Source organism: Nesoenas mayeri (assembly GCF_963082525.1).
Source record: "Nesoenas mayeri genome assembly, chromosome: 3".
Classification (NCBI taxonomy): Eukaryota; Metazoa; Chordata; class Aves; order Columbiformes; family Columbidae; genus Nesoenas; species Nesoenas mayeri.
The window spans coordinates 94,673,554-94,696,163 of NC_137544.1; the positions used below are offsets into that span (position 1 = coordinate 94,673,554).

A 22,610-nucleotide genomic window follows, 5' to 3' on the forward strand; every position below is an offset into this window, starting at 1 on the left:
TGGTTAAGAAAACCTGCAGCAGACCACTTTGCAGACAGCCCAAAAAGGGAAATTATACGAAAATACTCGCCATGGGAAGTGGTACGTGAAAAGCACACCAAAACCGTGACATGTTGGCCTGATAAAAATGCATCGCTGCAAAATGACAGACAAGAATAGGAAGAGAGGTAGAAAATTCAGTTGTCTTCAGATGTCACAATTTTAATCATCACACCCAACTTTCTTAATGCTCCGTTCCCTGCTCCTGCCTTACTGACCTCCACATTGGAAGCAGAGCAGCACTAGAATGACTTTAATGGACACATCCAAGGTTTATCGAACTCTAAACATATTAGATCCATTTAATATTGGCTTTATGCACTTTGGGCTATGAATCAAGTCAGTTATCAAACAACTCGTTAAGGCTTGAGACTTTTCTCTCGTATGTTAAATGGGACACATGCAGCCTTCATTCCTTGGGAAATAACTCCCTTGGATGGGATTATCTGGCGCAGAAAGCACTGCCTGATGCCGGAGGTTAGGCAGTAAATTTAAAACTGTTCTGTTTATCTTGATTCACAACACCACTTATTTCTCGTACACTTTTGCACTTACCAGGCTTTATTTGTATATCTCAAACCTATCATGGAATTTCAGAACACAGTGAAATATAACAGTGAAAATATAACTGCTTGGTTTCAAGAACAGGGTAAAAAAAAAATATAGATAAAAACCCTAAGGCCATCATCATAAATTTACCCAACATAGTAATTAAAAAAACCCAAATTTAAACTGAGAAGTGCTAAAATGAAAAAGTAATGTTCAAATGCCTTGAGATGCTGGGGGGGGTGGTGGGAGCACAGAATAAAGTCAAAAGCAAACACCACACTGAATGCTTCAGCCTCTCCATATGCCTTCATTATGCTTTGATGGAATTTCAAAAACATCTAATAACTCTCAAGAAATATAGCCTGACCTTCTGTTTCCTTTTCCCCATTTCAAGTACTATTAGGCCAGTATCTTCTACTCTGTTTAATGAAGGTAGAAACACTTGTTCAATTTAATGCTATATTCAGAAAGAGATGAAAAAATTGAAAGGTACAATGTGGAAACCAAATATACCAGAGCTCAGCAAGATTTTTCTAAGGAAGGTAAACTAGGTTTTCTAGCCTGATGTTACACCTAATGAATTTATCAAAGACTGCATCATCATCTTGGAAATGAATACTCTTCAAAAGTATTTAACGTTTATTTTTTCCAGGAAAGTTAAAGGGAGCTGTTCATGTTCAGCAGTTTTTAAAACCAAACTTAAAAAAAAAAAAATTATGAGATGCAAATACTGCCCCCCATCCCCCAACTTTCTTACATGTAGACTCCTTTTTTGAGAGATGATACCAAGCCAGAGGTTGGATATGAATTAAAACTATTTTCTTCTACGACTGAAAGAAGCTGGAGCTAAAGAATTTGGCAGCACTCATTTTAAGAATTAATGTGAACAGGTAAATAGCACTTTATTGCAGCAATGTACCATGTTGAACTCTGTCTTACACAAAAATCAAAATATTAACCTGTTCACTTGCCTTTCCATGTCAATTTAGAAGGCTGCAAGTGTGTTTGACTTGGGAAGGAGAAAGATCTGTACTGTACCTGTCTTATAAACCAATGTCACACACACGATATAAAAATATACGATACTTGGTAAAGCAAATAAGGAGTGCTCATGGAAAGCCCCACAAAAATTTAGAAAAAATAATCAACATCTGGGCTTTCAGGAAAGAGCAGTTAAAAAACCTAGACAGCCTAACAACAGTCAAATCATCTTTCTGCCTTCATCTAACCCACCTAAGAAAGATCTGTCCCCTTCTCCCAACCTTTATAGGCTACTTAACCTCAAGCCACAAGAATAAAAACCAAGTGAAATATAAATTCCAATATAAAAGATGCCTCATATCAAATCTTTAAACTTCCATAAGTCAAATGAAAGGTATTTACCTGCCCGAGTGGGTTCCTATCGCGACCACTGCTCCGCTGGGATGGAAGTCAGCACAGTGCCCTGGCTCCTGGAGGGACAGACATGGACAGATCATTCACCCGTCCATGTCCTCATGGTCAAACACCTCTCCTTCTACCAAAGCTACTCTAAATGCCCGAGGTGAACTGACACAGTGAAAAACTAATTAGCAGCTTGCTAATAATCCTCAGACAGGATATTAGTGACAGGGATTGCACTAAAGCCTAAATTTTCTGTAAAAGGATGCTTTTAGTTGGATATTAGGACAGAATTAGCCAAAATATGAAATGAATAATGACAGTAAGGAAGGAATCCTAAAGCTAAATCTTGCACATTTGTATGATATCCTCTTTGATTTATTTGAATAATTGATAAAATTTAAACTCTAAAAAGAACAAAGCATTGAGTTTTATTTGACTTGGATTGCTAGAATGGCACCAGACAATGGTAACCTGATTACAGTCCACACAATATCTGATGACCTGGTTAAGCTTATCACAGTTTCCAAATAGCTGTTTTTAATGGTGTAACTACAGGATTTTTGCTTCTCCTGCAATCACATGGAACAAGGGTGTTTCAGAAAATTTATGCTTTTTCCTATTTTCCAACTTTATAGTCAATGTTAAAGGGTTAACATACATCTAGCAGCCTGGTCCATTCCAGTGTGTGGTCCACAGAGTTCCACATGCAGACTTGCCTATCTTGGGCACATGTTAAAAATAAGTCTTTGAAAGGATGGGATGCCAGTCCCCAGAGTTCATCTGTATGTCCCTGAAAAGAAAACACATATGATTTAACAATGAATAAAGTAAAGGCTCTTAAAATAACATGCCAGTAGGGAAACCATTTACATTTAGGGGGTTTAAAAACAAACAAACAAAACTCAAAAACAAACAAAAAACCCTCAACAACAACAAAAGGAAAAAACACAAAACCAGCACAAAACCAAAACCAACCAACCAACAGACACTAGAAAAACCCTGTTGTGCTTACCTGTACCTCTACTATGAAACCATCGTTAAATGTTCCCCGCAAAACAAAGTTTCGTGAAGTACCCACTAAAAATTGATCTGCTTTTCCTTCTGCTACTGCTCTGATTGTTCCGTACTGGTCAGGAACCTAGGATAAGAAACATCTGTAAAGCCACATGATGCACCTTAATATGAGCTTATTTTTGAAGGGACAAATAGTGTACAATGACAGTACCAGAACTGCAGTTCTCCCAGTATAAATAATCTAACCACATATACATTAGATCAGGACTTGACCAGAAACCTACTTCATTTATTTGTCAGTACAGAATCTCTCCCCAAAATAATCACAATTACGCCATTTTAACAAGGCTCCGCAGAAAAAAATTACCAATTAAGTTCCATGAATTTTTAAGCATGAAATACACTAAACAAATGCATTTCACATCTTTACGTCTCATCATATAAATGTATAGTTACTGTTTACTTTTCAATACACATGCTGTAAAACAAGAAAAAAAAACTTGTAGCACACAGTAAACGCTTCCTGATTTTCTTAATGCTTCCTACTTAAGTAAACGTTCATATGCCTCATGTTGGCAATGACTCTGAATTTTATTGAGTTTGTTTACTGCATGCTTCAATTTTAACACACTGCTTTCTTTTACAGTGTGCATTTGTTTGGTTTACTAAATTATTTATCTTTATAAAATACACTAACTTTATTGGTCACACAAGACAGAAAATCCATGCAATCATTCAGAAAATTGTGTGTCAAGGTTCTGGTAATATTTCTCAACATAAAAAAAAATAGCTTTAACATAACACCACTAATAAAAGGAAAATAGAGACACTGATATAAAGAGAGTGCATTATTCAAGTCTAAGAGTTGTATATGACAGTCAATGCTGACTTACTCTTAGCCATGTTTTCTAAAGGTTAATATTAGATTCATGGTAATAATGAACTAACTCTAGATGGAACTAAACATATTTGTTAAGGAAAAAATGCTGCTATAAATACACACTAGGTAAGTGGAGTGAACCACAACTAGAAGAACTGTTTAAGAAGAACACATTATTTCAAGAAGTCATTTTCTTGTAGGACAAAAAGCATTTTAAAATCCATAATGTATGATTTTTTCCAGTTCTTCCTCATTTACCTGGAATTATCATATAGCTAAATCACAAAGACACACATTCTTACACGGTATTCATATGTATCCTACTTGATTTTTGTCTTGTATATTAACAAGTTCTATAAAAACACTCCTCAAATGCTGGTAACATTGTCTTTTCCCAGACAAGCAAACTTAACAAAAGGTGATACTGGAGAATACCCTCAAAAAATGGATGAGTAAAAGAAACTAATGAAGAGCTTGGAGGGAAAAAAAAACCTAACAATTTCTGTTCACTTAAACAGGAAAGAACTGAAGTGTCAGAAAGGCTCATTTACAGGCTAAAAATGTAAACACTTTTGTAATAAAACACCATCATTGACTTAAGAAAACAGCAACCAGCAGATATTCTGTCATCCTAAGTACTGATTCTCCAAAGAGTGGAAAGGACTCCAGCTGGCTAGTCAACACCTTGCTCAAGGCAAATTTCCTTGTCCCTCTTGCTTTCTCACCTCAATTTCCCTTTCAGGATTCAAATCATGATCCCACAGGATGATCTTTCGGTCCTTCCCTCCTCCAGTTAGTAGCATCCCATTCCTCATTTGACAGAGCGTGAACACACTGCCATCGTGAGCTTTGATTTGTCTGCTTATCTGATATACTCCTACATGCACAAAAAGAAAATAATAAAGAACAGTACTCATTTTTTCACCTGGGGTTTACAACAACTTCTGCCTTTTGGCAGAAGAATAAAGTAACGGTGTATAATAAATAATTAAGTCTGAACTGTCAGGCTATTTGTATTGCATCAGTATGGCAAACACAAGGTGGTAGTGTTTTCTTACAGGATAAAAAGCTAAAATAAAGGGCCTGCCTTTCAGAATACAAACGTTTTTGAATTCGATCGCTATACAACTTGTGAAGGCAAGCACAACTATTTACAAAATGCTTTCGTACCTCTGCTATCCAAGAGAACACAGTTGTTCCAGCTGCAAATGAAACTGTCCTTTAGAGTCACTGAACATTTAGCAATTCATTATTAGAAAAGAATTAAAGTTATTTTATTAAAAGAAACTTGTTGTCTGTAGTGTAATGGGAATAAAAAGCAAATTATTTACAGCAAAGTTTCCAGGATGCATGAACCTAATATCTAATGCTGGATGTTGCCTCACCTAAAAGTAGTACAACCTTGGCATCTATCAATATAGCACTCTACCCAAAAGAAAACATCAGGAAGAACGAGAAATGAGAAAATTAAACAACAAAGGTATCAAAGGAAAACCCTTTTGCAACCTGATCAGGTCTTCAAGTCAAAAGAACAGCTGTAGGAAAGTATGTTAAAAAAACCAAAACCAAACAAAACAACAAGATTCTGATGCTTTGAGACTTGCATATTTTCAAATAGCAACTACAGAAAAAGCCTTAAACACCACCGAAATAAATACCAGCTTAACTTTGCTCATTCTGCCTATTGCTCAAGTCAGTTCAAGTCAGCATGCTCTCACATGAAAAGAGTTTGAGATCAAGTCCTGTGACCCATTTAATATGATAGGCCAACTAAAATATCTTTATGTTGATGTAAATAAATGTTGTATTCAATATTTTTTAAGATTATACTGGGAAAAGGTTACAAGAACTTCAAAATTTAACATCAGATAATTTGTTAAATCACTTTTCCATTGCAGTTAGCTTGAAATACAAGAAAAAGATTTACCTACAAAAACAGACCTACCATTAAAAATTTACTTTTTACATCAATGTTTTCCTGGAATACCAATTCAAATCAGAGTGTTTGAAACAGCTGCCAAGTAAAATAAATTATCCTTCAATTTATAAGTTACCTTAGGGTGCAACTGTGCCAGGTCTGCATATGTTGGGTAACAAATAATTTTCCTTTCTTTTTCACAAAAGCTTTGCCCTACAGAATAAGTTTAACCCAGATTTCAAATAATATGGGATTCAAAGTATATTTTACAGCCAAGACTTGCGTATCTGCTAAACCAGATACGGTTATTTATGTTAACTGGCATGGTATTTTTCCTTCACATACAAGTCTTATTAGCATCAGCTTTGTCACTTAATGGTATTCCTCTGAGACCAAGCATGGAGCAATATAAGCCTTACATGGCAAACGCAGCCTGCAGAATCCTCAAACTGATCCTACAGCCTTTATCAAATCACAGGATGAAAGGAAAGCTGATTAACTGCACATTTTTAAAATGCAAAACATTTAGATAAAGTAGTTTTTATTCACTTCAGGCACAATCTCATTAACTATTATTGAGAAACTCTAGACTGCTATTAAGTCAGCAAATTCCTGAGACTTGAAGGAGTTTAGTACCACCTGTTAATAATATGAAGTGTACACCCTTAGTCAGGCCTGTGTCCGTATTCCTTTCCTAATGCAATCCTTTATGCTTGTCTTCTACAGACTATCTAAAATCTGCGATTAACTGTGAATGTGTCTTACCTTTAGGTCCTTTTCCTGGAGTAGATTCTACAGTAGTTTTGCCCCATATAAGAATTATCCCACCTGAGTCACCAGTGAGCACATCACCATTTCCCAAAAATGCCAAACACTGAACAAATTTGGGTTTTTCATATTTCTGAAACAAAATAAGCAAAAGAAAGACTTAATTGCTTGTACTCTTTAGTAATTAGTACAATATATCCACACCCATACACCCTGCACGCCTGTAAGCAGAATTTAGCATTCCTTTGTTTGTTAGCTCTGCTAAACCAGTACATGGTAACAATGTAGCAAAGTTACAGACAGCCTGAGCAGATCATACAATTTATTTAAAACTGACCTGCTGAGACATTCTTACCCCAAATATGCCTTGCTTCCTCGACAATGAATTGCCACTCCAGGTCCAGAAAAATATATGAGATTTGCCACATGTTATTATGGTATTGGCATCAGTTGGATGGAATTCTACAGCAAGAACAACTTCATTTGTAGTCTGAAATAACAGAGATAATATTTATTCGGAGGGGGAATTAACTACTAGAAACACATGTAAAATCCCAAGTTTCAGAATAGAGATATGAGGAACCAGACAGCTCATTATACGCTCAAAAGAGTCTGCAAGTGTTCCGTGCTAAATCAACTATCCAAATGGCCACGCATATCATTTTACATATATTTATTTTTTACAGTCAGGGTTTTACATTCACTTTTTAAATGACAAATCTTCTGCCCTCAGGAACAGCTACGACTTCTGCCACAGAAAATAATGATGATGCATAAAAGAGACTTCACTGAGTTGAAAGCCCTGCTTAGTTTTCACAAAGACTAGTTTGCTGCTGTAGGTAACAAAGCTGTGACGCAGGCAAGTGAGAGAAAGCTAACACAGAAGAATTATAATGCATCTTTCTCTTTCTGAAATTCTACAAAAATTCCTTTGGGTTCTTTCTTCCTTTCATTTTCTTTTAAATAAACAACTACAAACTGAATCATCACTTCAGCTTCTTAAAGTCCCCATGAGTTTTTTTTTTTTAATTAGGAAAATATTAAGGAATTTCGTTATTCGGTTTGGCCCTTAGGGATGACTAAAACGTAATTATTAAGAGCTCTGATATTCAAAACCCTTCCAATATACAAGTTAAGAGTACATTTCTTTTGTATCCTACAAGCTGGCTGAATTACACAGTTGTAGTTTCCAAGAAAGATCAAATGTGCACCTCACAAACTTGTATTTAAGGTATTAATATTCTGAAGCAAAAGTGGTTCTAATTTGTGCAATAATTACCTTTATTTCTGCTATTTTTGATTTCCTCTGCCAATCCCACACGGTGAGCATATGTTCATTAGAGTCATCAATTACACATAAATGAGTACCAGAATCCTAAAGGAAGAAGAAAAAAAGTCCTGACAAAGCACTATCACAGCACATATAGAAACAGAGCAGAGCATCAATATTCTTTAAAAAAGGTACAAATACAAATTAAGCAAGTCCTTTTAATTGAATATTATGCTTGGTATAGATGCTATTTTCCTTTACTTTTAAAGACAGACAGATTTTTTTTTGCACAATCTCATAAAAATTGCCATGTTTCAAATAGTATTGTAGGAAAGCTTTAAAAGTATCTTACCAAACCTTTCACTTTTCATTTGCATTTGTTGTTGTTTTTTTCCTTTCTTGGTTGCAGTATCAAGCTACTTAGTAGCAAAGAGGTTTCTCCCTTTTACTATTCTGAAAATGTATTATTCCTTAGGTCTCAGAGGACAGACACACAGATCCACTCGTGGTTTTTTTTTTTCTTAAATGTCACCATTGCCTATACACAACTTCATACTATCCAACTTCGTAAGCAGATCTCACTTCTTCCTCATGGAGCTTTAAGTATCAGCAATTTAATCAGGTAGTTGGCAAAACTGCAGCAAAGGTAAAACTTTCTGAATAAAAATACACTTATAGAGCAGGAAGACTGGCATCTAGAGTATTAAATAACTGAAATGGCTTTATTTTAAATGTTTTTACAACAAAATGGTAAACAAGGCTATGCCAAATTAAAAAGCAGATAGAAAATCTTAGAAGAAAAACATGCTTATTCTCAGCAACATATACTTGCACAAACCAGTTGTTTCAAGGACATGTGTAGAAAGATTTGGAAGGAGGCCTGATTTATTTTAAAGTTGATTCTTGCAGTTCAACTGCATTCTCAAACAAATTATGAAAACAGAAGTGGCTGAAAATTTTATTCCCAAATACTATTATAAGAAGTAATATGCAAATATACATGCCAATTATTAAGTGGAAAGAAACTCTGAAGACAGCATTGGTGACACACACAGCTCTTGAGGGGGGTTAATGAAATTATGGGATAAAAACACAGTTCTACAGACATTCGCTGTTTCAGTCTTAGTGAGGAAATCATGGGTCTGTAATAAGGTTTCAGAATCAGTTTCAGCTACAAACCAGAACTGATAAAAACTAGAATCTAGTCCTCAAAAATTCCTTAGTGCAGGGGTGTCCAACTCCTGTTCACCAGGGGCTACATCAGCCTCGCGGCTGCCTTCAAAGGGCCGACTGTAATTTTAGGACTGTATAAATCACAGGTGGCAAACAGTTATACAGTCCTAAAATTACATTCGACCCTTTGAAGGCAACCACGAGGCTGATGTGGCCCCTGGTGAACAGGAGTTTGACATCCCTGCCTTAGTGGCTTATTTGTTTATTTTTAAAATGATGGAATGTTATTTATCCACCTTGAAAACAAACAAACAAACCAACAACGTATCTGAGTTTCAAAGTTGTATTGTTTGTTAGAGTGACGGGAATAACAATACTCTTATCACATTATTCTATTTTGTTTATGCTACCTCCATTTGGAAACAAACAAACAAAAATCTTTTATTTACTGAAATACAAAACCTAGATGTAACTAAACTAGCAGCATTACACTGTTAAGTGAAATTTCAGCAAGAAAGCATTCTTTTCAACAGTTTGCCCAGTGACACTGTTGAGTCTCCACCCTTGGAGCCAGCCCAAACCCAGTTTGACACAGCCCTGAGCCGCCTGCTCTGGCTGAGCCTCCTGAGAGAAGGACAGTGGATGAACTGATCTCCTGACCTCCCTTCCCATCTCAGCTGTCCTCTGAATTGTTTGGGTTTTTTTGTTTGTTTTGTTTGTTTGTTTTAAATTTCCTGTTAGTAGATAAAAACCTACTCCACCTATGCAAGCAGAAAAGTTACCCCTTCTATCAGAACTCACTAAAACTTGTTTTCGCAAACCTCGCTAACTTGTTTTTAACAACCAAACAAAAAAACAACCCTCACAAACAATACTAAAGCCATCACAGACCTCAATTTCTAGTTAAGGCTTTTCTTGACTACTGTTTATTCACTGTGCTAGTTTGTTACCTCAGTTCTACACATGCAATTTCCTGTTTTTTTCAGCTAGCTCACTCACTGTCAGCTGGTTTTATAAAGTATACATAAACTTTACTGACACACTTTAAATACCAAAACAGATCAGCTAGTCAACCACGTACAAAAACCTCCAGAGATTTTCTTCCCATTTACATGGGACCAGATAAATTATTTAACACACCAAGTAATCCTACCCATCTTACCGCTTTCGAAAAATCCAAACATCCCACTCCACGTTCAAAAGTCCCGAGGCCGATAACCTGCAGGGTCACTAGGCTCACTGAGTCCCACACTCTGACATGGGGCTGCAGGGGCTGTGTGAAAAAGCAACGGGACAAACAGCGTCATCAACAGCGACAGCATCATAGGCAGGTGTCAAGTTTTGTTCAACAGATGCTACCTGAATTACAAACTGCAGGCTGAAATGCAGGATGACCTGTGCTAATGATGCTGCTGGGTAGTCTCTTGAAGCTCAGAAGGTGAGAGTCAAGACATCCTTGCTCCCTGCATCTGTGCTACAAACATGTCAGTGGTTGCCACTGTGGCAAGAAATTAAGTATGGTGGCATTTCGTAGCTGTGAAAATAAGTCTTCGCCCAGTATAAGGCATAGAACACATAATGGAGGAGTCATTTTGCATTTCAGACCCCAGATCTAGCAATCTTATGCAACAACTGAAAATAATAATTTTTTTTTGTTTATATATATATATATGTAACGTAGGAAAAAACACACAAACAACCCCACGCAACAAAACAAAACCAAAAACCTGTGGTGCTCCAAGCACCTTAAACATCACCAAACACTCAATGAAAATCTCCATGATTATAGCTCACACAAGTAGCATCCCAAACCCAGCTTAGGTTCATAAACGTGAAACAATCACAAATGAAGTGGAAATTAAGCTGGTTTAAGGAAAGTATTCATTACAGACAGTAAAAACAAACCATCCCATTGATGGAAAAACAAAACAACCAGCCCTAACAAGATATTCAACAAATGTTCAGTGGAAATCATTACAGAATCTATGCAAAAAATCCCATATGAATTTCTTACAAAATCTAAGAAATTCAGTTGAACATCTGAATAAGGGTTACATTTAATGTCCTTTTACACCTCATAGTATCTCTTTCCACCACCTCCCCCCCCCCCGCTTTTTTTCCTCTAACTTTATGAAGATAATTCAATTATTCAAATTCTGACAGAGTTCACCAACAGCCAGAGACAAGAGCATTTAAACACACTTTAAATGATCTCAAATGAGGAGGTTTGTAGGAAAGCTTGACACATCTTCCATGGACTCTCAGAGGTGGTTAAGAGCACAGTGACCCACAGAACCAGAGACTTGTTCTCTAGGAGGAGACTTATTGAAAAAATGTGACAGAAATTATGTGGCCTTATAAATCAATCACAAGCTTGACACCTGCTTGCAGAATTAAAATTTAGTTTCTTGTGTCACAGATAAAGGATTTTATGAGCTTCTGCTTTTTTTAATGAGTGCTTAGTTTTTACTGTCTTTTACTAGAGATATAGACTGTTAGCTTTGACAGAGCAAAATATCTCCGTAAATGCAGTGCATAAAGTAAACTGCAAACAGAAGATGACGATGAGATTAGAAAACAAACAAACAAACCCCAAAATACCCCAACAAAACTTTTTCCTGATTTTCATAACAAGATTCTACTGCTCAACAGCTCTATTACTTACCCTTCCATCTTTATCCACTCCAGCTAACTGTCCTGTTGCAATTCTAATTTTGTCTGGATGAACTGCAAGACTAAGACAGACAGAAATATAACTTGCTTTTGCTGTCACAGGTCTTCAAAACTAGGGTTTTTGGTAAATTTATTTTTCTTAACAGAAGCCCACACTTATGATCCTAAATCCCACTTTTAATAAGACAGCTTCAATGTTTTTCATCAGAATATTTCATTGCACACTTCACTGATGGGCCAGTTGCACTCTTGCACAACCAGCAGTGCCAGAAGAGCCACCTCCACTTGTGCTCTCACGAATCTAAAGTTTGCACTGCATCTGGAGTCCACTGTAAAAAACCACACATTGTCTGATGATGAACTTCCTACACATGGTCATGTGCCATACTTATAAACACTACAGCATATTTTATGCTTAAATCTACAAATAGTATGAACCTGGGAAAAAAAAAAAATAGCTGAAAAGTTGTTGAGGGCTTGTGTACCCAGGAGTCAGGGATTACTGTCACTTGAAATGAGTTGCTGATGTGATTGTACTTGCACTACTAGTGCAAGTAAAAATATGCTTTTCCTTATCATCTTTTGCTTTGGAGCTGATGTGAATAAAAAGTGTAATTTCAGAGTACAAATCCTCTTAAAATCCTCTTAGTCATAATGATTTTTTGACCAACCTTCTTATTTGCTTTCTCTGCAAAATTACAAAGGTGAACAAAGCCATTGAAACAGGGAAAGGGGAGCAGGATGATCCTGAATAGGTCAGCGAGGGACATGAAAAACATTTGCAATTCCAGTACAGGAGGTAGTTTAGGTTCTCCGTTACATTATGTTCACTACTCTAAAAAAGTCAACAACTGCTTTTGCACCCACAATGATGATAGCTTCAATTTCCCTGCTCGTTTTCTTTTGCAAACATCTTTTTGAGTTCCCAGACAGTCTAAATACTTGGATGTGGCATCTATTAAGAAAATGAGAAAATTATTGCTCAGTTTTCCAGTTGGTTTTCTAATCCTCTTTTAAGATTACCCCTTTGCCATACTGCCTGTAAGTCACTAATTTTGAATTAGGCTAACGACAATTTTTAATTTCTGGGACGTATATTTAGAATAATTTATGCAAGGATCCTTTCTCTAATCCTGCACTCTTAGATTCTCCATATATCCCACTGTTTTACTTTTAAGCCAGAAACCCTAAGCTCCAGCACTGTTCATTCATTTGCGCAGTGTTTACTACAGTGAAATCTACTGGGACTGATGAAACAGAAAATAACTACAATTATGATGACATTAATGAGCTCATACATACAGTGGGAAAGAATTAAAATCCCACATTTCTGCATCATTACACTTATACTTACATGCAAACGCTATATACTAACCATTTAACGCAGTCCGTATGACCCAAGTAGTGTCGCTGAGTTCTTTCCTCATAGTTAAATAGTACCACCACTGATGCTATGAAATATACAATTTCTCCAGTAGGAAGGAGGTAAACATTGGCTCGACAGTCTCTTCCACGATACCCATATCTATACATATATTTTTCAAGTCAAGAATTTCATAATCACTGTATACCAGAAAAGAAAAACAAGAAAAAAAAAAAACAAAAACAAAACCAAGAAAACAAACAACCAACAAGAATAACAAAAAAAAACACCACCACCTTTTTTTTCTTAAAGGATTCCTGGGGAGCTCTTATGTCAGCAAACGCCCTTTATGTTTTTCCTCTGAAACTACAGCACAATTTCAGGAACACAGTTCAAAAACAAAACCAACAAACCCACAAATAACAAACCAACGCCAAAACCTACCAAATCCCAAAACTAACCAAACAAAAAGCACCCATCCCAAAGCTCATGCAGCTGTACATCAGGAAATGATATCCCTTAGAAAGTGATGCTCATTGATGTTAAAAATAAAATATATAAGTTATACTGAAGTAAAACAAATACAGTGTTGTCATTTTATAAAAGCCTCTGTGTGAAGTTTCATTAGGTAACAGCAGGACTCACTGTACTGGTTTCACATTTTTTACAGCAACAGAGCTGTGTATCTGCACCCCAGGCACCAGAGTATTACTTCCATTTGGCCTTTTAAAACAAGCGTGTGAAAATTCCTCATGCCCTTCAAAAAACAGCAAGCTTCTGCACAGCAGCTGCCAAGTTCAGGAAATATTTCTTTAGACTGTTTCAGAGTATTTTTAAAACAAACAAAACTCAAAAGCAAATGACACAGTGAAAAATATTCTTTCCAAATCTACCCGAAATATATAAAAGGGATGATTTTTGTATGAAACCTGCATCACTCTTAATGACATTCAGAAGTTTTACACACCACGATCCAGCCTTGGTTAGCACTGATCAACCCTTATTACAACTCGGTACTCCTTTGAAACAGGTGCAATTTTCTTCATCTAGACTATTAATGTGGCTGTTTGCCCGTAGTGCAGTTCCCAGGGTCACTATGTACCATTAAAATCATAACTCAGACTTTACCAGTAGCTCTGTAGCCTCAAAAAATATAATTTTCCTGTTATGTCCTGCATTTCAGAGAGCTCCCCACTTCAGTGCCAACTAATACACCTGCAACAGCACAGAAAATATGGGAAATACATTAAGCAACTTTAGTTAAAGGATTCCAGCCTGGTTATTCAAGTAAATAAAAGGAAGTCAAAGACCCACATGGAGAAAAGCTGGACGGATGAAGCTGGCGCTTTGTCATACGTGAAAGCAGGTACAGTAGTCCAAGTCTGGGAGCATCTAAACTGACATCTAAGCTGATGGACTGGCGTCTGTTCTTGGAAAAGGGCAACCTTTCTACCAAAAGTACCAACACACCTCTTCTAATGACACCCCTCAACCTCCAAAATCCCCCACCACACCAGCTTTCCTCTTTTGCAGCCTCATCAAGCCATGGGACTGCTGCCACAGGAACACTTGCAAAATTAAACATGTGCTGTAACTAATCGTTCAAAGAGGGACACTGCATTCAGCTGTCAATTAGAACCCTTACAAGTACAGAAAACAAAATATTTCTATCATGCTGCTTTCCGTTTATTCCAGAAGAACACAATGGCTCCTCTGAAGCAGAGATAATTCACTGGCTTGTTTAGCAAATGATATTGAGAGAAATGCTGATACAACACAGTGGTGAGGGCAGGAATAAAAAAGGACACCTCTATTTCTCCCCCATCACTATTTACTTTCTGACTAAATTTTCCTCTTTCTTACTTTAAACACTGGTGGAACAAGAAGAAAACCCTCCAGAATGGTCTTTTATTAAAAAAAAAAAACAAAACAAACCAACAACAACCAAACAAAAACCAAACAACAAAACCCAAAACAACCAAACCATTGAACTTTCAAAAATATATTTTCTGTCCTGAAGCATGAAGAACGCTATTTTAAATACCTTCTAAGGGGAGAAAGGCAGCTCTTGTTAATTTGCTGTTTGTGACAGTGAGTGTATTGATAAGCATTTATTAAGATTGACATCTCTGAACATTCATGATAGGGAAGTATTAATGATCTACTCAAACACACCTCTCCAGGTTAGAAGTCCACCATCCAAAGCTAAGGCTGAGTACTCTTGCATCCACCATTGAGCTCTGGCATTCACAAGGCTTCAAAAAAATGGCTACATTTTCGCAGTCCATTCCTTTTCTTTACCCCACCTACGTAATAAAGTGCCAAAGATCATCTGCATTTTCTAGGAGAGTAGTTTTCAGAAGCAGGTAAAGGAACAACCTGTTTTATGGGAGAAATGTTTTGCTTTCCTCATTCTACATCCTAGATTGTCTTGAGAGAAAAGGAGAGGGGTTGTTGCTCTGCAGTTCCTTCCTTCTTCACACACTCACAACAAAGTAGCAGATATGTTAATACAATAATTAACTGCCTCTCTTTACAGAAAAAGGGGTGACAACTTTAACATTGATATTTAGAGCAAATTAAGCATTAATCGTTCAATGAGACCGATGTTTCAGCCAAGTAAACTCAGAGATAGCTGTCTTCATACTGTGAATATTTCTCACCAATTACAAGGATTGGTTTGTTACCACATTTGATACGTTTAACAGCTTTCATTGTTTTTAATTGGCTAAGAATAGCCATGGCCCTCATGAAAAATGATTCACCGTACACCAGAATTCAATAGTATATTTATCACTGGCTTCAATTATTCTTAGAAAGAAGAGCATCAGTGCTAAAAATAATCGTATAAAATGAAGTCAGAAATACCCCCCAGAAACTGAGCTACTATACATTGGGAGAAAGAGTTTATAAAACCACTGCCTGTCAACAGCAGCACTGACAGTGACCTCCATAGCTACTAAATAAGTCTATTTCTCCATTACCAGAAATGCCAGATATGCTTTCAGCAGTTCTGAAGTGCAGTAGGAAAGATTGCACTACAAAGCAAGGACAGCCAAATAAAATTATTAAATTTACAAGAAATCACTCAGGAAGCAGACACAGTCAAGAGCTCAGACTTCCCCATGAGCTACTTTATCTTGCCAAGCAGCTTAAGTATTTCTTCAGTTGACAGTAATCTGCAGGGCAGACAAAGGCTATGTGGGTTCTGTTGAATTCACAGTGCTGGCTATCAGTAATTGAATATACCTGCAGGCCACAGTTCATCTAAAAAGGAGGGCCCCTCCCCGACCAACAAAAAAAACCAAACCCAAACCACAAAAAAACCCGCTCCAAGAACCCTTCTACTCTTGCCTTGAAGCTGTTCATAGTTGATCATCATCTTCCAAAACAGTATTATTGAAGGAAAACAAATTATATACTGTCATCCACCAGGCAGGAGAATTAAGTGTCCAAAACGAAACTTATAGATTGAACAATTCAACACTCAATCGACATTTCAGTTGCCAAACGCTGACATCACTAAAATATTCTGTGAATCACTGTCCCCATGTCTTTTTAATAAGATGTTGAGGCTTTGGTTTGCCACAGTATTTGGAAGTTACAGCTGGCTTGCAGATTTCTTCCCCTTGCTAAGCCTGTGCACAAAGTACAAGATCTTTTGCTACAGTATCTTCCTGTCTCCAAAATTGAAGAGTAATTCTGTGCAGCTTCACAAAGACCAATATTAAGCCTTCATAAATTTTATTGCCTTTTCCTCATTGTTTTCTTCACCACTGTATCCAAAAGACACCCTACACTCATAAATATACTGGTCTGATTTAGGATGACATTTCCTTAAACAGATTCCAAAAACATATGGACACTCTGTTTAAACTAGATTTATTTCACTTTAATTAGCCCTCAGCAGGAAATTAGTTTAACCTGAACTTGAGGTCCTTGGACATTAAATAAGTATGTCCACACTGGGATTTGCACCTACTTAACTGAGGGTGTGATTTCATGATCAGTTTTCATCAGTCCAAACTTCTCACTGCTGCTGAAAAAGTAGATCTGATCTTCCTTCAGTACGCCAGTTCTAGCTTTTGCATGTTTGTGGGGCAAATCAAATGAGTTGATCCTGCTGAAAGTTAATTCTGCAAAAAAAGATAACATTTCAGCCAGATCAGTGACTGACCCAATTCATTCCAGAGTTATAGAAGTGCCAGCAAAAGCACCAAAGAGCTGTGACAGTAATAAAGCCGGGCATCACAGAATAGCAAAGAATGAATTAAAGCTCCGTTTTCCTTCTAGGCAGACCTTTAATCCAAAACTTTCCTCCTTTACGGTTTCCGCAGTCTCACTGGAAAATTCAGAGAATGTGAGCTCCACAAAAACTGCTCTTCATAACCAAGCATGCAATATTATGTGTTTTAAACTTCTATTAGTTAATAATGGCAGGAAAAATAATATAGAAATCTTCTTTCCTAAACTGAGTAACCAAGGGTGGCTTAAAATACATGTATGCCTCAGTGACTAACAGATATGCTGAGAGAGGTACAGGCAGCCTGTGTCTCTACATATCCCGACATATGACAGTGTATCATCAATATTACTAAAAATCTTCCTGCTTTCAGTACCAAACAGAAGGATAAAACTTGAGATTACTACACCAACTCAAGTGCTGCCTAAACATGTTATTTTACTGAGGAACTTATACAATCACAGCTTACTGGAAGAATCTGCAGAGATGGGAGGGCTTACAGGAAGACCCAAATGAGTACAGAAGCACGTCTCTTCCAATTAACTTAACGTCTGATCTACTAAGTCTGAAGAATCACTGTCAGTCACACATGAACCAATTCCATTTTTCACGTGATAAATGTATTTAGTGTACACTGTTCTCCAAGAAGTGAACCCTTCCACTTTGGAGCTGAAACACGTAAGTAGCGTAAAGAACCTTGCGGATGGCTGCTTCGGCAATTCGCATTCCTTAGGTAAGGACAATGAGAAGTTCTGGAACTTATTCAAGATCTTCCATAGCTCTAAAACCTCCTAAAAATGAACCAAAATTGAAAACTAATTGTTCCTGAATGCACAGTCTATATTAATATGAGGGATGGGGGAGTGTGTATTTTTCAAACTCACTAACTCTATAGAGATACTTTCACACTAAAAATAAATTACAATTAGCTTCAACAGCAAAATAAAGAAAAAGCACGGCTTTTCTGTGCCCACATATTTCACAGCTTACAGCTGTACTATAAAGTAGCTACAAACCATTTCAGTTGTTATATTTAATTGAACTTTTTTTCCCCACCTTTAAGTACTTTGTTTTTTCTCTGAACACAGAAGACACAAGACCAGATTCTAAAGGGAAAAAAAAAAAAAAGGCAAGACAAAAAGGGGACTGCAAGTAGTTACTGATGTCAAGGATACACCCACTCCAGTTTTAACTTCTCAGGAGGCAGCTCTGTCCTAATATCATCATAGTTTTCTACATCAGAAGGAATGAACATTGTGATTGGTCGGCCCCGCATGAACATCTTGATATATTCTCCCTCTGTTGAAACAAAAAAGCATATTAATCATATAGTAAATTTACACAAGAAATAAGCATAGAAGAAACCAGTAATAAGCAGAAGGACGCAAATAACACTTGTGATATAATCATTATATTTGAAATGTGAGCTTAGTAAAGGCCCAAATTTTACTGTTTTTTAAACAGAACACTGAAATACACACACACAGAGTGTTAGTTGAATTTGTGATAGAACAGCCTGAGCATGTAACATTTCAGACATGCAAATAAGATAACGAAGGCAAATTTCAAATTAAAATCTGAAACTGAATAAATAGGTTGTCACAGAATCACAAGATAAGGTATTTCAGGTTGAAGGGGACCTCAGAAGGTCTTTAAGTCCAACCTCTGGCTCAAAGCAGGCTCAGCCATGAGGTCAGACTAGGTTGCTCAGGGTTTTGTCTAGTCCAGTCTTGAAAGCCTCCAAGGATGGAGATGGCACAGCTTCTTGGCACCCAGCTGTCTGATTAGAGCCCCAGGGCAGAACTGCTCCTCCAAGCCCCTCTGTCCCCAGCCTGTGTCCCTGCCAGGGGCTCTTCTTTCACCTAGGTACAGGACTTGGCATTCGTCCTCCCTTAGTTTTGTGAGGTTTCTGCAGGCCCATCTCTCCAACCTGCCCAGATCCCCCTAGTTGGCAGCTCTACTCCCCAGCACATCAACTGGGCCTCCAGTCTGCTGTCACCTGCGAACTTGAGGGTGAACTCTGTTGCCTGCTCCAGGTCATTGCTAAAGATGTTAAACAGGAGAGGTTGAGGACAGACTTATTCCCACAGAATTATAGTTTAACAACTCAAGTCAAACTTGGAGATACAAAAATGCAAGAGAAAGCAGATAATTTCACTGACAGCAAAAGCAATGCAGACTCCAAAATAGCTTCTTACTCACAGAAACATTCCAGAAGATGCAAAGATCAAGAAATAAGCAAAGTTGCAAGCAAGACCGACCTTAAGCCATGGCCTCTGCCCTTCTCTGAATTTGAAATACCCCTAACTATACAGACTGCAGAAACATATTCCATCTGAACTGCAGTCAGAAGGGAAGGAGACAGGAAAAACCTGTAGCTATTTTAATCCAGAAAAAATATTAAGATTTCTTGTACAAAGTTTGGAAATGAATTCCTGACACTCAAGTTCTTTCTTCAACAGCTAGACAAGATCTAAGGCCAGCAATCATCAGTCTAATGAAAAAAATGTGGTGAATATGCTAGGTTATTTAAAAGAAGTATTTCTGATCACAGAGGATTTTAATAGAATTGTGTGAAATTTTGTGGAATACCATCCCAGTTCTGGAAACACTGAAAAGCACCTGCTTTGAATACAGCAGTGATAATTCTAGCACATACCAATGGCTTGGACAGCACTGACACACAGAGGAAAAAAATCTATAGTGACCAAATCATATAATACATTCAGTAACTCCTACTCAGAGGAAGAACTACTCATGAGCTTGCATTGTTTTAACATCATGTGTTACAGCATTGTTCAAACTTACTAGGTAAATGAATCCATCTACCTGAACATAAGCTAGTTAAAAGTATTCTCCTATGAGCATGATACTCACTTTGGAGATTCTACAACACATGTGGCTTAATCTGTCAAAAACTTTTCATTTTCCTCTTAACACACTGTAGTTTGATTTCTTGATGCTGAACAGTTTTGACTTTTTTTTTTTTTTTAATTTTATGAAACATATCAGTTTATAAAATTTACCAAGTTCCCAGACTTTAAAGATGCGATTAGTGTGATTCCTTTTTCACTTTTAGTGCGCTCGAGTCAACCTTCTGAGACCGAAAATTAATTTTACTTGAATTTTGTGTTGCTTTTGACCCTGGTAGTAGGTTTACACTGTACTGGAGGCAAAAAAAAAAGGTAATCTTCCTTCAACAGTCTAAATACAGCTGAAAGCTAGTGCAAAAAAACCCACAGGCTAAAAAAGTGATTCCCGAAGAGCAATTGTAATAATTGCGTGATATAAAACTAACACATGCAAAAAGGCCCTTCCTTATTTAGAATACTAATATAATAAAAGATGAGCCATTTAAGTCCAGTATCAAAAGAACAAATGTCAAAAAGATGAAAACCAGTTGTCCCACTTCTAAGAACAAATACAGCTCCTTTGAACATCTACTGAGAACACAAGAATACTTGCCTCAGATCAAATATCAAAGAATGAAGAAAATCAATTCCCAGCAGCTAAATTAGAAACAATAGTTGTTTTATCAAGTGTGCATTGCTTAAATGTATTGCTGAGAAAAAGCTCAAGATCAGCGTGGTCACTAGTTTGACACAAACGTTTTGATAAGTATTCCAAACAAGCAACATTTTTTCCACTAAAATATTTTTATAGCATGTTTTTCACAGGGATTAAACAATACTGGCTAAAACCAAGAGTAATGTATGAATAATGACCTTTCTTTTAAAATCTGGTGCTCATACTCTCAAAACTTAAAACACAGTGTCGCCTGAGGGTATTTAGAAAAGACCAGTCATTAGTGCAAGTCAGATTCTTGAATTATTTTGACACTACAAATTTAGGATCAAATTTCTCATCACTGCTTAGAACAGTGGAGACAAGCTGCAATTGAAATTCCTATGGATACAGGCAGTTGCACCTGTTGGACCCTGCAGATGAGAGAGATGAAGAGTCGATGAGAAATTCAGTGAGGTCTTTGGCCTGAAGAGGCTCTCCTGGAGCTCAGGGAAAAGACCATCTGCAGGGCCTTCAGATACAAATCAGCTCTCTGAACTTCCCTATTAAAGAACAAACATTTTTTGCTTTTATTAGCTAGCTTCATGTTACTAGAGATTACCTTTGAAGACAAATTTATCACACTTTTTAGGCAGATATAGGCTAGCTATAACTTGATTAAGACTCTCCTACAGAAGAGAAAGGATTAAAAAAAAAAAAAAAAAGTGACAATCCACTGGAAGAGTTTTGTCTGAGACTGTAAACTTCCTTTCATCAGAGTAAGCTGTAGGGCAGATATTTTATTAATGTAAAAATCTTTTGAAATACTAGAGAGGATGACAGCATATCAACAGAACTATTCTCAAGCAGCAACTAATTGCCTGAGGCTAAATTCTTGTAAATGGAAGTTAAGAAAACCAGTGATTTAACTCTTTCATAGCAAACTGGCTCAAATGAATGCTTGAGCACTAGATTGTTTGTTTCCTGCATTCTCACTATTTCCACATATAAAGCAGTATGTCTAGACTTTTCTTCCCCCTCACTTGATCTTTTGGAAGAAGAGAGACTTGGTTATTTCATGACATATTTGTAGGCAAGGGGGTATAGGGGAGATAAAGTCAGAAATTTAAAAGAGCAGGGGGAGGGTGAAGTCCTTGACAATTCTGGTATCTACCAGTCTGAAAACAGTAGGTGTGAGTACAAAAATTCTCTACCCCATATAAAGAGTTTTTCAGATGCCACTACTAACTGTACAGAAGAACTAGGGGGTGAAGGAGATACCTAAAAGGATCCTGGAGCTCACTAAGTTAATTAGTCTGCAACTGCAGACATCCTATAAATCCTTTCAAATTTGGATCAAACCAACCTAAAAGTACCATTGCATCTCTGTACACAGCACACACAGGTGCTGTGGATTATCCACGCACACAAAAAGGAACAGCTCAGGCCCAGGGTTGCTACAGAAGGCAGCACCACATGGATGCAGGGCTCTGGCTTCAGGGGCCAGCTCTTCACCAGGAACAGCTGGAGCTGCTTTGGTGCAGCTTTGAGCTCAAATTCGCAGCCCTTGCCAGACTCTTCTTGGTTCCACAATAATTCACCTCTGGAGCCTCAACAATCCCTTTGCACAAGGTGCCAGGGGACACAAGACTAGCGCTCCCAGTTTTTGCTCACATGAAGCCCCTGGGTGTGCTGGACCTGAGCAAACTCCATGCAGGCCTCAGCTCTCTGTGGGAACACCAGAGGTCTCAGGATATTATTAACTCAGTCCCAAAGATGCAGAAACAGTTGATGTGACTACACTGTAGTCCCAGCCAGCAAAAGGGACATAAA

General features: G+C 37.3%; 1 protein-coding gene across 1 annotated transcript in view; it reads right to left on the reverse strand.

Annotated features, from left to right (window-relative positions):
- EML4 (EMAP like 4) overlaps positions 1-22,610 on the reverse strand; it is a gene marked incomplete at both ends in the record, with an annotated part of 92,232 nt that overhangs the window by 18,227 nt on the left and 51,395 nt on the right. The window contains 11 exons of the mRNA XM_080342630.1: positions 1,972-2,039; positions 2,630-2,761; positions 2,984-3,109; positions 4,591-4,742; positions 6,549-6,684; positions 6,907-7,041; positions 7,831-7,926; positions 10,157-10,267; positions 11,660-11,729; positions 13,043-13,192; positions 18,449-18,572. Of these exons, the coding sequence (XP_080198756.1) occupies positions 1,972-2,039; positions 2,630-2,761; positions 2,984-3,109; positions 4,591-4,742; positions 6,549-6,684; positions 6,907-7,041; positions 7,831-7,926; positions 10,157-10,267; positions 11,660-11,729; positions 13,043-13,192; positions 18,449-18,572 (1,300 nt within the window). The remainder of the gene's footprint in view (positions 1-1,971; positions 2,040-2,629; positions 2,762-2,983; positions 3,110-4,590; positions 4,743-6,548; positions 6,685-6,906; positions 7,042-7,830; positions 7,927-10,156; positions 10,268-11,659; positions 11,730-13,042; positions 13,193-18,448; positions 18,573-22,610) is intronic.